The 16,120-nt window shown below is 41.0% G+C and overlaps 1 protein-coding gene and 1 pseudogene across 3 annotated transcripts; both read right to left on the bottom strand.

Moving 5' to 3' along the window:
• Positions 1–1,271: 1,271 nt before the first annotated feature.
• LOC144411407 (interferon-induced protein with tetratricopeptide repeats 2-like) lies at positions 1,272–4,303 on the bottom strand (annotated as a pseudogene). The gene is made up of 2 exons (XR_013468567.1): positions 4,168–4,303; positions 1,272–2,658 (listed from the first exon to the last, which is right to left on the bottom strand). The product of XR_013468567.1 is annotated as an interferon-induced protein with tetratricopeptide repeats 2-like (transcript).
• A 2,095-nt stretch (positions 4,304–6,398) lies between these two features.
• LOC120823605 (antiviral innate immune response effector IFIT1-like) lies at positions 6,399–10,770 on the bottom strand. Of its 2 annotated transcripts, XM_078107956.1 has the most exons (3): positions 10,121–10,770; positions 9,936–10,029; positions 6,399–8,409 (listed from the first exon to the last, which is right to left on the bottom strand). In XM_078107956.1, the coding sequence occupies exons 2-3, from the start codon at positions 9,998–10,000 to the stop codon at positions 7,128–7,130; spliced, it is 1,347 nt and encodes a 448-aa protein (XP_077964082.1). In that variant the 5' UTR covers positions 10,001–10,029; positions 10,121–10,770; the 3' UTR covers positions 6,399–7,127. The 2 variants fall into 2 exon arrangements, with proteins under 2 accessions (XP_077964082.1, XP_040039670.2); XM_040183736.2 differs by having other exon boundaries at positions 9,936–10,132.
• Between the last annotated feature and the right edge of the window lie 5,350 nt (positions 10,771–16,120).

Here is a 16,120-nt window from a genome sequence, read left to right as displayed (position 1 = left end):
ATTTGATTTGTTTTTGGCTGATGGAGCAATCTGATTATTTGTAAGTGATTGAAATTTTTTTGTTCAATTATTTGAAAAAGCATAGATGGAGTCACAAAATTCAACATGTACAATTTTGTTCGGGCGGTGGGGCATGAACATCCAGTGCAGATATCCAAAGTACTCATACTATTGGTCCAAATCTGAGGCAAATTGTCCATTAAAAATATTCTGGATCAGTCAGGTTGGTGCAAACAATAGACAAACAAGTACACAAGTGCGAAAGACAACAATAAAGTGTCCAGTGTATTAGATATTAAATATAGATCAGAGACGGTATGAAAAGAAATTGCAAAAAATGTCCTTTGATTCCAAGAAGGGGGAGACAGCGTTAGCATAGCCCAAATGCTGACGGTAAGTTGCAGTTTTTGTGGCGAGAGGTGACTCATGCATTCATCTTTTTGTCTTCTATTTTACATGACTGAAGTATGCGGGATGGCTAACTAAGAAGAGAAAACGATTGATCTCTGTTTCCTCCTTTTTTTCCCCCCCCAAGTAATTTCCACTTCAGATGTTGGACCACTGATCTCCGGTTTCAGCAGTGTGAATGCACCTGTTTCCAATCACTCACTCCATCGGCAGCCTTTCAGCCTCGATCTTTTGGTTCCAACCATTCGAGAGGATGCAATCTGATTTAAAAGTATTGCCATAAAGTTCTGGCCTTCATTGATCGCTATGTTTCTGTATATTAAGAAGGAACTTCACCCTCTGACGTGACATTTGTCATAAAATAAAGACCCTAATTCTTCATATTTTTTGTGTGTTTTTGGAAGGTTTACTGATTACTCAAGTTTAGAAATAAAACAAAGATGTATATATTTGAGGGTCATATTGCCCCCAATGGCTCCAAATAAGACACAGTTATTTTAAAAATGTGTTTCTGTATGTGTGGTGGCGTGGTGTGGTTAGCTCAGCTGCAGAGCGGCGAGCGGGGGAGTGGTTCAGGGAACGGTCCCAGCATGTAGTTAACAAGTACATCTGAACAACATCCTGACTGATTGTCTCCCCTGTGAAATCAGTGAGCAGGACTTGGAGAAAGGAGAGACTGGAGCGGACGCTCTGGGGCAAGGCCGAAGAGTGGAGCACCGAAGCCACAAAAGTATATTATTAAGTAGACCCGTGCATCCTTCAACGCACCCGGCGGTAGTAGCTCCATCACGGTTACAGTATGTTAAGAAGGAACTTCACCCTCTGACCTGACATTTGTCATAAAATAAAGACATCTTTTTGTGTGTTTTTGAAAGTTTAATTGATTGAAGATCTTTATTGTCATGTGTACAAATTATATTACTCTGTTCAACCAAATTCTCATGTTGCTTTGACCTCCTTCCACGAAAAAAAAGGATTTACACAGCCTCTTGCAGGTTTTCCAGAAACTCCTCTATTTCTCTGCACTTTGGGCTCCTGCCTTTATTTTTCATCTTCACCAGAGCTTTAATGCTGCTCTCACGATAGAAGGAATTTATCGGTATCTTTGCTGCCTTCATGTTATATTCTATTGACTTGTTGTAATCTTTCAGATCAAAGAAAAGATGTTTAGCGTAGTGGTTGTAAAGCACCTGTTTCTCTGCAGGTTCCAGCTCCCTTTCTAGCAGTTGTTGGAACAAACGTTTGGCTTCATCCTTCATTTCCTCCACAAGTGCAGAATCTGGGTAAAGAGAAACCACCTCCTTGTGGAGAATGACTGCTTTGTCAACCATGCGCTCATCTACGCCACTGTCGCTGAAAAAAACAATCTTCCATTTGAGAGTTAGTGCAGCAAATTTCTTGAGATAACGCTGATCTGGATTGTTTTCCACTGCCTTTGCTGCCAAAAGAATGGCCTCATCAATCAATCTACAGGTTCTGTAAACATGAAGTATTGCTCTCATCTCACTGTAGCTGCTGACGGGGTTTATTGAAACCCTTTTGGCTAACTCACGTGCTTCGTCTGCAACGTCTTGCCTCTTCGTTGCACGTATCTGAATGTCGTAAGCAGCGAGGTACAAGTTCTCTGGATCCTGTTCCTTGGCGTCTCGCATTTTATCCAAGATGTCAGCCTCCATCTTTGTGCTGCCTCGAACAAAAGCCTTCGCTAACCCGATGACGTGACTGGTGTTCCACTCCACCATGTCTGGCTGCATCTTGATGGCTTTCTGGAAGTAATATGACACCAGCTCTCATTCTATGTCGAGGATCATCAGGGTCCAGGCTTTTTCAGCGTAGAGCTCTGCATGGAGCTCGTCCTCTGATGGAGTTGGGTATTTCTTCTTTAGGGCGTCAACCTTTGAAAGGTAAGCCTCGCTCTCTGCTTGGTGTCCCAGGAGGTGGTGCAGCCAAGCCAGGTTCCCGTAATTCACCACCAACCAGGGACCTTCACCTGCCCTTCTCATCTGGCCGAAGGCCTCTGCAGCCTGGAGGAAGAAACTCAGGGCATCTTCGGTGGAGCCCAGCTTGCACTGAATGAAGCCCCTCAGGTTGTAGATGTGACCCAGCCAGCTGTTTCCTTCCTCCGTTCCGATCTCGTCCAGCTTGTCGCGGTGAAGTACAAGGTTGATCTTGCTGGGCTCCAGAATCCAGGTAAAATGACACTGCAGGGCCTCCAGTTTGGACCTCAGTGTTGTTTGACTCTGATCAGCACTGATGTGGAATAAGAATGACAAATATTTAAACATATCACTGGTTAATATAATATCCTCAAAAGCATGCTGTATTATCATCATTTTATATTGAGGAAGGGAGGAAGAAAGAAATGGAGTTAGCAGTGTTGAATGCTGTAGGAAGCAAACAATTCCTTGAAGAAAAAATATGGACCAACAGAAAGCTGCAAAGAAAAAGTATGGTAGTGTCAGTAATTGAAGAAGTACAAGCACGACTAGTGGTAATAATGATATTATGTGTGATATTATATATTTTTTTATTTTTTTAAATATTTTTTAATACCTTGGTGTGAAAAGTTAAATGATGTTTTGTCTTATTACGTTATTATTAATGAGGTTAAGTTAAGGAAGCGAGCGGTTTCAGAATTGACCACAAGAAGGAGCCAGAGAGAGAGAACAAGTCCAACAGGTAACAGACTGGGCGGGGCTACTGTTGGGATTACAGCCAATCGCTGAAGGCTGTAAAGGGAACGTGAACACCCCCAGACACAAAGAGGCCTGCTTCTGGCAAACAAAGACACAGGCTGAATTCCAATAGTTCTTTTGGCTTCAAAGGTTCCTCACTGAGTGAAATAAGATGGAAGTAGTGTAAGTGGACGTAATAGGAGCTGTTTGAATTCTCTAATGTTAAAGAAAGGAGCTTCAATGCTTCCCTGAACCTGGTTGTTTAATGTTGTCTATATGACTCAGCTTGTTTCTGTTAGTTATTAAATCATTTTTCATTTCAAACTTAAGCCGGCTTGTTCTTTTTACTTTGCACCACCGGCTGGAGGCGACGGGAATAGTGTTCTTAGAGAGGTTCAATCCCCACAGTAGGGAGAGGAAAGTATACGTGAAGAAGGACATCTTAAAAGAGAAACAGACAATCCGACAAAGGAAGCCAAATGAGTGGACGAGTGAGAAATGAAGGCAATGGGACAGTGGGAGGAAGGAATGGATAAAAAAGAGGCATAAGAATCGACAAAATATAATATAATGGCAAGACAAAAACAAAGGCTGAAATAAAACCCGAGGTGAGCAGAGTATCAAATGAATATTATTAAAGAAAGGTAGTAGGAAGTTTGAGGATGGAAGAAAAAGGTGTGGCAGGCAAGAGAAATTAAGGATTAACCGGGTAGGAAGTAGGAGTCAAGTAAGTAAGAAAGGAAAGACAAAATAAGGATTTAAGGGGTAGGAAGTAGGAGTCAAGTAGGTAAGAAAGGAAACTAGTGAAATGCTGTGAGGCAAGACAAATGGAGTAAGAAAAAATACAATTTAGAGAAAACAACTGATAAGTAATACTTGTTAAGAATAAGTTAAACATTTTTTTTGATTCCCTTTAATAGTGTCTAAAAAAACAGAATAAATGAAACATTGGAGAGATCAACGAAGTAAAGACAGAAATTTGGGAATATAGCAAGGAACTACTAATGAACTTAATGACAATATGTTTGGGCTCTAGGACACAATGATACGATATTAAATCAATAAAATAGAAACAGCTACTCACCTCATCATTCAGCTGTTTCAACAAGTTAGTGTGGCTGGTTCTTGCTGTTGATGCTGCTTCGGCTTCTCTGGTGTAAGTGATAAGATGTTGGCCACGCAGCTTTATAGGTTCACCGTCCCGTTGTAGCGTGTAGTTCAGGTTTGACATTTTAACAAACGGTCCTTCGCTTTCGTTTCTCAAGAATGGAAGCCTACGAACACGTGTGATTACAATCCTAAAACATAAGTCATCAAAAGCTGAGACTATATTTTAGGAAGATCTTTAGTGAATATTAACAAAAAAACGATTCCACATCTTCATACCTGGGACCTTTTCGTCAAATGGAAATATTGACAAGTTGTGACACCTTTGAATCTTTACATGAACATCTTTACGTATTGAAATCTGTCTTTGAATTCTCCTTAGTTTTGGGGAATAAATGACACAGCCGAGTCCGCTGGCTACCTGGGGGGTTTGTGTGCTCATAAAAACCAACTTTATTAATGATACGTAGAGCTTGTTTTTGTAACAAGAGTGTTTATGAGTGTTTTATAGGTTGACCCCCATACCTTCACACAACATGACACAGTATGATATACACAGAAGTAATAGTGATTTAGTATCGCTATTGACTTGTACAATTAATACAAATAAATATATTGTCTCCATGTTACTTTATGATTGATTCCTACGCAGAGGAATTTATTCTCCTTTCATTTTATCTTGACAGATTTTTAATTCAATATCCCGATCCAATTCTTTTTGATTTCCAAAGAACATGACTGTTATTTTCTTTATGTTAAGACATGATGCATTAAGATCAAACCAAGACTTGACTAAAGACAAGACTCGTAGCTTCATATGTTCACAGACCTGTTGAAGCGGATAGTCGAGGAGCGGCACTTTAACAAAAGCTCCTCGGCTTTTGTTTCTCAGTAATGGAAGCCTACAAACACGTATGATTACAATCCTAAAACATAAGGCATCCAAAGTTGAGACTATATTTTCTCACACTCTATAAATTGAAGAAACAACAAGATTTTAAGAACTTTTATTTTTCCCTGTGGCGCAATTTGTTATTGAAGTACACAAGAGCCAAACAAAAAAAAAACATGCCAGATCTGCCCAAACTTCTCATATTATTAGAATGTCAAGATGTCACGTGTATTATTTTAAACACAGTCACAAGTTTGTAGATTCCTGACCAGGCAGTCCGACGTGTTTCGGTAAGGACTATTACCATGGCTACCTGGAGACACCTGCATCATGACGCTATGCTACCTGCAGCGGTTTGGTGTTCCTAAAGATAATAATAAAAATCCCATTTTCACAATCGCTCATTTGTCGCTTATGAGCTTGTCATTACCAAGTGCCTTCATCATTTCAAGTATTTGATTGTAAAAAGAGGTGTCATATTCACTTTACAAAGATACATTCTCACATGCTCAACTACTTTAGTGTGGCTGGTTCTTGCTGTTGATGCTGCATTGGCTTCTCTGGTGTAAGTGATACGATTTTGGCCACGCAGCTTCATATGTTCACAGACCTGTTGAAGCGGATAGTTGAGGAGCGGCACTTTAACAAAAGCTCCTCGGCTTTTGTTTCTCAGTAATGGAAGCCTACAAACACGTATGATTACAATCCTAAAACATAAGGCATCAAAAGTTGAGACTATATTTTCTTACACTCTATAAATAGAAGAAACAACAAGATTTTAAGAACTTTTATTTTTCCCTGTGGCGCAATTTGTTATTGAAGTACACAAGAGCCAAACAAAAACATCCATCAGACCTTTGAAAATTAAACCCTTAGTTGGCTCAGCGACCTGAAAAGATGATTAAACATTTAAATAAAAAAAATAAATGTAATAAAAATGAATAAGCCACATAATTTCATCCTAAATCAATTATTTTACAGGAAGGTGCTCTACCTGCAAAATCATCTCAAAATGTAAAAACCTAAATGGTTAATGCACAGATCTACTGTGTAGGAGGTCTTTTTAGCTTTCTTATAGTTAGCAGGTTTGGGATATCTCCTTTTAGTTGTATATTCATTGCGCCTTCTGGAAACTACAGAATCTTTCCTATTCGTTCTATCTAATCTCATCAGTTCAGGAGTTTTACAAAGGTCTTAAATACAACTAGACAGACTTCAACTTAGAGGTTTTCGTTTTTCTTTGGTTTTTATTTAAAATTACCTTCTTTGTTTGTATGTTGTTATGGTGATAGCACAGATTCAAGATTGGACTGGAGTTTCAATACCAAATACTTTATTGAAGAACATAAGCCATAAATTACTCAATACTGTCTAAACACAAAGAGCCCAATAATACATGTTTTTCAGCCTCAATCTTTTTGTTACAACCCTTCCAGAGGAAAAAAATCTAATACGAGGTTATTTTCATGAAGTTCTGGCCTTCATCGATCCCTTTGGGATCTGTGCAAAACTAAAACATATGTTTCTGTATGTTAAGAAGGAACTTCACCCTCTGACCTGACATTTGTCAGAAAATAAAGACCCTAATTCTTCATCTTTTTTGTGTGTTTTTGGAAGTAGATCGATTCCTGCGGAGAAGATTGTCACCTACAACTTGTGATTGATGCTCCAGGTATTTTATTTAAAAGTTACATTTAGTTGAAATAACACATATTACAGCTCATTCAGTTTGCATAATTTATCTTTTGGAAAATTATATAATTAAATATACATGCTCCAATGATTTTGTCAATAAAGAATTAATTATTCTTAACTTTCATATATGGTTCAGCCTTTCATACAAATTGCTAGATCTTTTATATTGTATTCCATTAACTGGACTGTAGTGTAAAGTTTTAAAGATGGGGTAACTGCTCGATGAATAGTGTAATTTTCATAGACAAGCAAAGACAAAACCCAACAATATTACACGTATGTGTTGGGTGATACTGCCGTTTGGACCAACCGACCATCACAAAACCTTTTTAGAACTAGTGTTAAAAACACTATGGCTCTTTCAGGTTTTCCAGAAACTCCTCTACCTCTCTCCACATTGAGTCCCTGTGCCGCTCTACAACCTCCACCAGAATCTTAATGCTGTTCCTACGGAAGGAGGATTGATGCGGTATGGTCGCCACCTTCATGTGATACCTTATTGCCCTTTGGTACTCCCTTCGATCGCACTTTGAATATTTTGCGTAATTGTTGTAAAGCAGCTGTTTCTCTGCAGGTTCCATCTCACTTTTTAGCAGTTCCTGGTAGATTTGCTCAGCTTCATCCTTGCTGTGATTGGACTTTGCGTGTATATTCGCGAGGTCTACTTTCTTCATAAGCGAACAATGAGGGTATAGAAAAATCACCTCCTTAAGGAGACTGATGGCTCTGTCCAGCGTCCTCTGCTCTGGTCGACTGTAGCTAGAATAAATCAACCATTTATAGTAGAGTGCGGCACATCTCTTCAAATAGCGCTCATCTGGATGATGTTGCAGAGCCTCCTCTGCCAGATCAACGGCCTCATCAATTGATAGATGGTTTCTATAAATCCTTAGTAACCCTTTTAGACCACTGTAGCTACTGACGGGGTTTCTCAAAAACTTTCTAGCCAACTGGCGTGCTTCATCTTCAATTATTTCCCCTTTCCTAGCACGTTCCTCAAGGTAGTAAACTGCAAGGCGCAAGTTCTCCGGATCCTGTTCCTGGGCGAGCCTTATTTTCTCTAAGATGTCATCTTCTAACCATGAGTTGCTGCACAGTACGTGACTGGTGTTCCACTCCACCATGTCTGGCTGCATCTGGATGGCTTTCTGGAAGTATTCTGACACCAGCTCTCCTTTTGTGCCGAAATTCATCAGGGTCCAGGCTTTTTCAGCGTAGAGCTCTGCATGGAGCTCGTCCTCCGATGGAGTTGGGTATTTCTTTTTTATTGCTTCAACCTTTGAAAGGTAAGCCTCGCTCTCTGCTTGGTCTCCCAGGAGGTGGTGCAGCCAAGCCAGGTTCCCGTAATTCACCACCAACCAGGGACCTTCACCTGCCCTTCTCATCTGGCCGAAGGCCTCTGCAGCCTGGAGGAAGAAACTCAGGGCGTCTTCAGTGGAGCCCAGCTTGCACTGAATGAAGCCCCTCAGGTTGTAGATGTGACCCAGCCAGCTGTTTCCTTCCTCCGTGCCGATGTCCACCAGCTTGTCCCTTAAATGTAAAAGTTTGTTCTTGCTGTATTCCAGAATCCAGGTAAAGTGGCACTGCAGGGCCTCCAGTTTGGACCCCAAGGTTGTTTCACTCTGATCAGCACTGAATTAAAAATGATAGATATTAAACAGCAGAAATAGAGACAGACAGAGGGTAATGGGGATGAGTTAACAAAATGGTTGTCACAATGTGTATTCTAGATTTGAACTAAGGTACTAAAAGTCTTCTTACAAAACACTGCACTTTGCTTCCTCCATCAGACACACACACACCGAAGCATGACATCTGTTGCAATCAATGGGACAGTAAAATGAAAACCATATTTGGAATGGCAACCCGCACAACCAGTCTGAGCCTCAGCACTACAAATGGACCTCAGGAGATGTAGGCGACGTCACTTCTTTGTTGCTAGTAGCAACGGTCTGCTCGGACCACACCCATCTTTGAACTCCGCCTTCATTTTTATCTTAACTACCAAAATGGGCCACGGGCGTAAAAAGTATCCAGAAAGAGGATAACGGCCCCCTTGCCCCGATTCTTTGACCACGGACATCATTGAACTCAACCTTAATTTGGATCTAAGTGACACATCTGTTATGGGAACGCATCTTAGAGTTACGACGCTATCGTAGTTACAAAATCTGCCATGGACAGAGAAAATTAAACAATGCGGTCTCCAGGATTACATTTTGCCCCAATGACACAAACATGGACTCAAAATGTAAAATATGTACAAAAGGTACATTTGCAACTGGTTATGAAATGTAGAAGTAATGTCCAACTTCTGCTTTCTGATAGTGTTGCGCACGCGGCCTTAAATGTTGACGATGATGGGAAAGCCAATCGTGGAGGCGGGGCTATTGCATATGGAGTCTGGGGTTATGTGGTAACACGCTTTACTTTTGTTTCCCAGTAATGGAAACCTACAGCCTCATCTGCTCAAACTAAAACGTGACTCGTCAAGTTTTGTGATTCTTTTTTTCTCTTAAGGGAGCAGTGCTGAATATTAAGAAATGGAATACAATAGGAATATATTTTTTTTCATTAGTGTTTAATGGCCTGGCATTGAGAATGGTTTTATTTAGCTTATAAAAAGCCTTTTAAATCTAATCAAGGAATGGCTCGTTTCCACCATCTTGCACTGCTACGTTTGTAACGCAGCTCAGAATGGACAGTGGCTCTGAGTTCTTCCAACTACGAACACACACAGTAACAAACGCACATACGATGTGTCAGTGAGCAGAGTTGTTTGGGACGGGGCTAGGTGGAGACGACTATTTGACTGCAACTCTGCTCTTTACCGCATTAAAACTTTTACAAGCAAAAGGCCAATACTTTACTAATAAATCTGTTTAACAAACATGTAAACAAAAGTGAAACCTCATTCAATGTGCAGCTGTCATCTACCACTCTGCGTCTACATACACATTCTCTACTGGCTGACACACACAGAGCAGTATATATACACGGTATATATACAAAGTATATATACTTTGTATATATACTTTTGAGTATAGGACTCCCTGCTAGAAAAAATAAGGGCTTGTGTTTTTGTGCTGCTACGCTGGTGACCAGCATCCAATGTAAAGAAATGTAAAAATTAACTGTAAATGTGCCAAGAAACTGACCTGACTTGAACTGACTTGAGTGCAAAAAAAATAGGATGAAAGGCAGCAGCTGGCTTGGTTTCCATCTGGAGGGAATCCTTTTGCCTTTAGCAGCCTGGAGTGCATGACAAAACGTCAACATTAGCCTCTAGTTTCACACAGAACAGCGGCTGCTTGGAACAAGTCCTATGGTTGTCCTGACTCACTTGAGGACAGTTATCACGCTTCAAATAGCTCGCTTCAGGCCCCGTATTCTCCATCACCAGGACTGTCACTGAGCGTCACTTTAACAATGTGGCAATGCAGCATACTGTTGCAGCTGTAGGAGGTGCATTTTCAAGAGGGGACCACAGGGTGTCAGTGGTTGTTCGATGCTGGTTTAGTTTCCTGACTAGCGAAGGGGAGGCAACGCTTTTATGGATTTGCCATGCACATGAAGAGAAACAGCATATGTTTAAGTCAGGATTAAGTACCTTTTAGCTCAATTTAGAGTAGAGAGAACCCTCAGGCAGGTGACTAGAACAACAAAACTACACGTATCGTGTACATTTTAAACGTATAGTAATGCACTAATGATCAAAAACACATACACACACACAGCAATGTGATATATGACTTGAGTGCAAACAAATAGAGTCAAACAGAGCAGCTGGCTTGGGTACATCTGGAGGGACGCCTCTTGCCTTTAGCCACCTGGAGTTCAGCCCGGAGAGTGAATAAGTGTGCTTCAGATCACAGGACATTGGCTGGCTGCTCATTACTGAACACAATGCATTAAATCCTCGACTGTAAATAATATGAGAACTGCTGTGCAGGGCTCAGCGTTACTTACAGGAATGGGCAGCCATTTTTCTTTTCGCCCCCCCTGCTTCCTTTCTTCCTTCATCAGTCTGGAGCTCATTTTTACACATGCTATGTAATTATTCTACCCCAGTTGCTCCAGGGGTGAGAGAACGAGGAGAGAAGAAGAGAAACCGAAAGAGTGAGGGAGAGGGCTCATTCCTCAAAAGCAAAGGCCCACAATTTATCCCTGCCCCCCCGTCCCCACACCGTCCCCACCCCGTCCACCCCCCCGTCTCCATCCAGCCTCCAATGTGCTCCAGGAGACAGAGGCGGAGGGAAATCACAGCGTTATTTCCACTGCTGCTTCACAGAAACGCCATATCAGCAGCTTTGCTGGAGACAAAATCAAGGCAGGGAATAAGAACATATGATCACAGCGCGTCGAGTGAGTTTTGTATATCTGTGATCATTTCCCTTCATTTCTGGTTTTGCACATGATGGGATTTTGTAGGAGCAGAAGTAGCAGCAAGTAGAAGAGCTCTCTTCACACACAAAGGTCTGTGGTTTCACTCATTGGTTTAATATATGGGAGCTTTCATCCACATACTTTCTTTAGACACCGAGCAGACTGAACAATGAACTTCATAAAGGTATTACAGTTCCAATACAAAACATCTGTGTGTCCCTGAAAAAATAGATAAATATATTATAGATAATTTAAGGAACTGTATGGACTACAGAAATGCATTAAACTTGCTTTATATAACTGTAATAAACAATGATCTGATGAAAAAAATAGAAAAAGAATGAGGGGCATGTTCAAATAAAAGGTCTAATGATCGTTTGGTATCAGATATCAACAAACTTGTAAAAAAGGCTATTCCTTCCTCTTGTTCCTCAAACAGGCGGTTAAAGTGTTCATCTAAAATCCTCAATAAAACAGTTCTCAGTTTTAGTGATTTAGATAGACTTGGTGCTTGAAAAGCAGTCTCACTCCCTTGGCTTTGTGAGATTTCATCAACATCGTCTTGAGAAATCAATATATTTAACGCGTTTGTTTTCTATGCACAAGACCTGAAACAGCCTCACACGCACAAAAACGTATGTTTTTGCCCCGTGTTGCTCTATAACCGAGGCATCATTGCGATGACACTTTGAATTCTTCTGTACGTGCCTTCTCTGGATCCTCAAATGCAATTAGATTCTCATGTTAATCCAATCGCCAGCAGCGATTGTCTGTCTGTTTATTCGGCCATCTGCCTGGCTGCCTAGATCTCAGCTGCAGACATGACGGGCAGTTAACACACGTACAGTGCCGCAGAACGGATGTACCTCACTGTAAACACGGCAGACAAACAGGAGGTGACACAGGAATAAGACATCACCGGGGACTGAGTGTGCAGGAGCAAACTAAATGTGCTGTCAGAAAAGAGGCGTCTTCCTCCTCCAAGGAGTTACAGAGGGAGCGTGCAGGCTGTCGTGATGCTCACCATGGCGACCTCACAGGACAGGCTGCTTGTTTTCATTCTCCTCATCTCTCTGTGCCCTCATGCATCTCTTGCTTCTACCTTTAGAGCCAACTCTATATTATGCATTACCTTAAGCTTTTTGACTTTTTGGGGTTTTTGTTTCACTTTGATTGACCTTTTTTGGATGCAAGTGACAAGAAAGCAAATGCATTAGTACTACTATTACTAAGTAATGTGACAATTACAGAGATGTAGCTTCTTCTAAAGGTCAGAGGTCAGGTTTTGGAATATGTATTTTGCTCATGTAGTCTTGTTAAATAAAACTGTGTGAATAAAAAAAGAACCTAAAATGTTTTTGAGTTACCATCCTGTGTTTGTATTCCTTTTTTTAATTGAGGAAATGTTCCAAATACACTTTTCAATGTCAAAATGTTTGCCGACTTATCCTCCATTTGCTGATTCGAGGCAACTCCCTCTCTTTCATTCGGGCAACTTTATACCCGCAGAATACGCCCTGTGCATAACAGTCGACCCAGAGGCAGGATGTCTCCGCTATGAAGTGCTCTCACTGATGTAATACTTCATAAAAACACAAGGGCCTCTCTGAATTTGAATTTAGTAACATCTCAACTCTACTCTGGCTTCTTTTTTCCGGTTTCTGACTCGGCGGCGAGAAGGAAAGTAGGAAACATGCAAATCTGTGTTACCATGACTATTCTGAATCATCTGATGCACTGATTAACTCTCTCTCTCTAGCTCTTGGAATAATGCCCAAGCCATCACTAGCAGACAACACCACGGAGTTGCGTAAGCAGCTCCAGAGTGCTCCTTTTTATCGAACACAGGTCTCTCTGTGATCTGTTCGGTTCGTCCTGGATGCGTGTGGCGCTCACTGGCCGGGGGTGAAGAGGAGGCTGGAAATGCTACATGGACCCGAGAGCCATCTTGGGTTGGAGGGATGCTCATGTAGAGCTGAATGAAGCTGAACCGCTCACAGCTTCTGAGAAGTGATGCTTCACACAAAGGGTTGCCGTGGATACCTACTCTGAGGGCTTTACTCCATCACATCCTGCTCCAACAACATGTTATTGCTATGAATGACATCCATGACACAGTTATTAGGTGTATTTTGGGGATGAATATATTTATTCTCCCAGTTTGGAACCAATATGTGTGTGTGTGGGACAAACTGCACACGCACACACTGACACACAAACAATCCTCTTTTCCCTTTCCCAGCTCCGTGTGCTCTAAATATCTTGGCTGTAGCTGCTGGATGCCAGCAGGGGGTGGAAGGTGTTGCTAGGGGGTGAGAGGTGCCGGCTGTTGGGCGGCAGGGCGGTTGATGGGGTTTTGGCAGTTACATCTGCCCCTGTGGGCTCCATGGCAATGAGTGACAGTGAGAAAGAAGCACCTTGGAAACCGGGGTCGGGGGTTAGACAGTTAGCATGTTGTTCACGGAGCCCGCGGGAATACATAATCGTGTTACTGTCAGAGGAAGCAGAGAAACACATCCGCAGATGGCTGCGGGGTTGTGAACTGAAACTCTGTCTGGGATCCGGGAGTCGTTATTATTTTATAGATTCTAGTGTACATTTATCTTTTAAATAGAGTTAAATAAAGATATAGTTCGTACAAAAGAATAACTCTATTTTTCTTTCACTGTCCTCAGGATAAAAGCTTCAGGTCAAATTATGGTTAATAGGAAGGAGTATGGTATCACGTCGATACACTTCTCCAACTTTCAAGCGCCTTTTTTTCCTTCTTGCCCCATATGGGGGCTTCTGGTTCCTGTGTTGGCGTTGATGGTTGGAATCAGGTCCAGAAATTTTACAGTATTTTGCAGAGTTGCAGGGTTTGGAAAGGTTTATGTCTTGTATGTCTTGGTCAAGATTTTTTTTTTTTATCCTTAAATACCTACTAGGGTGGGTTATGCATTCTATTGTATTTTATTCGATTTGATTCAACAGTAATCAATAAATCAAACGCTGCCGCAGAAGTGAGTCAATAGGCTTGTCCAATCATTCGTTCTCCGCTGACGTGATGATTGGATGGTCTACATGCATGTGTAGAAATCCAGGTAAGTACCCTGGATTTCTACATTTGTGTATTTTAGCAGTGACTTCATTGCTTATCACCGGTGTCTGCTGCAAGCTGCTAGCTTATAACCTGCGAGTACTAACAGTAGCCATGTTTGTCGTTTACGTTGATGGAAAGAATTTTTGACAAACGGCTTTGGAGGGAGGCCTGAAGAGACACGCAGTCAGTGTTGCCACCGTAGCAACTTTCTTGCCAGATTTAGTGACTATAGGAGTTCTAGCTAATATCATTGGAAAAGTCTTGGCAACACTGGGAAGGATTTTCAGATTTTTGATTTAGCGTTGTGCTACTTCTGCGGGTTTCTCCAGGTTACCGCCTTTAAACAAGTGTCTGAGTCTTTTTGTATACCAGCCTTTACTAGTGTTGTTTATACATTTTTGTCAGCCTCAAATGTTCACACATGTTGCACTTTCAGCTGTCCGATAACGTGTTGACCTGTCCAGCTTCTCATCTTTGTGAAATGGTGTCACTTGCACATAATGTCTCCCTGGGGATGATTTAGGCTTCATACATATCCACCTCATTTATTTTGCAAGCCTTGGGATTGCAAACCGATTATGACTGCTCCCTGTGTGTGTGTGTGTGTGTGTGTGTGTGTGTGTGTGTGTGTGTGTATGTGTGCGCGAGAGTTCTGTTCGACAGATTACCCTTAAACTCTTCTTCTTCAGAAACAAAACAACCTGAGGAAACACTGTGCACCATCAGCCCGTCTCATCTCCTGGGCATTTACTGTAGCCCACAGCGACTGACTCATCAGGCCGTCCTTCCTCTGTAAAGTTAAAGCACCCGCTGGGACAACTTACGGCCATCATTTCCTTCAGCATTTGTTTAATTGTTTTGTGCATTCTGTGGCCTCCCCCGCACACCACTTTATCAGTCCACTCCACAGCCAACGTTAGAAATGAAAAACATTCCCAGATTTACGTCTGAGACGTGGGAGTCCTGATTTTTGCTTTCTTCATTTGTATCGCAACCTTACCTTTAATAAATACATTTGTTTAATGTTTGGAGTGATTATGATAAAAGAAGTGTATATTCTGTATTTATCACTTTGTGTTTAGCTTTTGTAGTTTGTCAAATTGATAATTATAATAATATAAAATAAAAATTGATCAAACCAGATTTATTTGAGATACCATTTATTATTATTATTAGAGCTAAAGTGCTTGATAGTAAATTAGTTGATCGGCTGAAAATGTATTTGTACCTATTTGGGGAAACCCTCAATCAGTTAAGGACTTTTTTAAGACAAACTCTTTCATTATCAGATTTAATATATTTTCTATATTTTTGGTGTTTTAAAATTCAAACTGAATGATATATATTTACGTTTTGGTTGGTGTACCATATGAAACAACACATAAAGGTTTTTTTTACCATGTCTTTTTTTCCACACTTGACATCACATGGACTGAACATTAAAATAAGAAAGAAAATAATCATGGATTTACGCTTTTGTTATTCTGCGCATGGAAAAGAAGATTAATTAAGATTAATTAAATTCTGAGCCTCAGTCTGAGAGTAAATATCTCTGATGGCTCTGTCGTATCGGGTAACCTATATTAACTTGATCAATGAATACACCTTAACCCTTTGACACATTTCTTTTACAGATCGAATACCCCATCATGTTCTCCTCCTTCAGTATTTAAATACAGCATTAACAGACAGGAGGCCCGGCCTTTTGTAAACAACCCAGTTTGTAATTGTTTCAAACGGACTCAATTTAGGTTATTTATACATGCTATAAAGCAGCCTCACACGTCGATGAGCTTTGTTTTGTCACTCTTCCCGCTGGTTGGCATTGATTGCCTCTATGAATAGCTACACTTTGCTAGATGACAGCCACAGAGC

Source organism: Gasterosteus aculeatus, chromosome 8 (genome assembly GCF_964276395.1).
Source record: "Gasterosteus aculeatus chromosome 8, fGasAcu3.hap1.1, whole genome shotgun sequence".
In the NCBI taxonomy this organism is placed as follows: domain Eukaryota; kingdom Metazoa; phylum Chordata; class Actinopteri; order Perciformes; family Gasterosteidae; genus Gasterosteus; species Gasterosteus aculeatus.
This window is presented reverse-complemented; position numbering and strand designations above follow the sequence as displayed.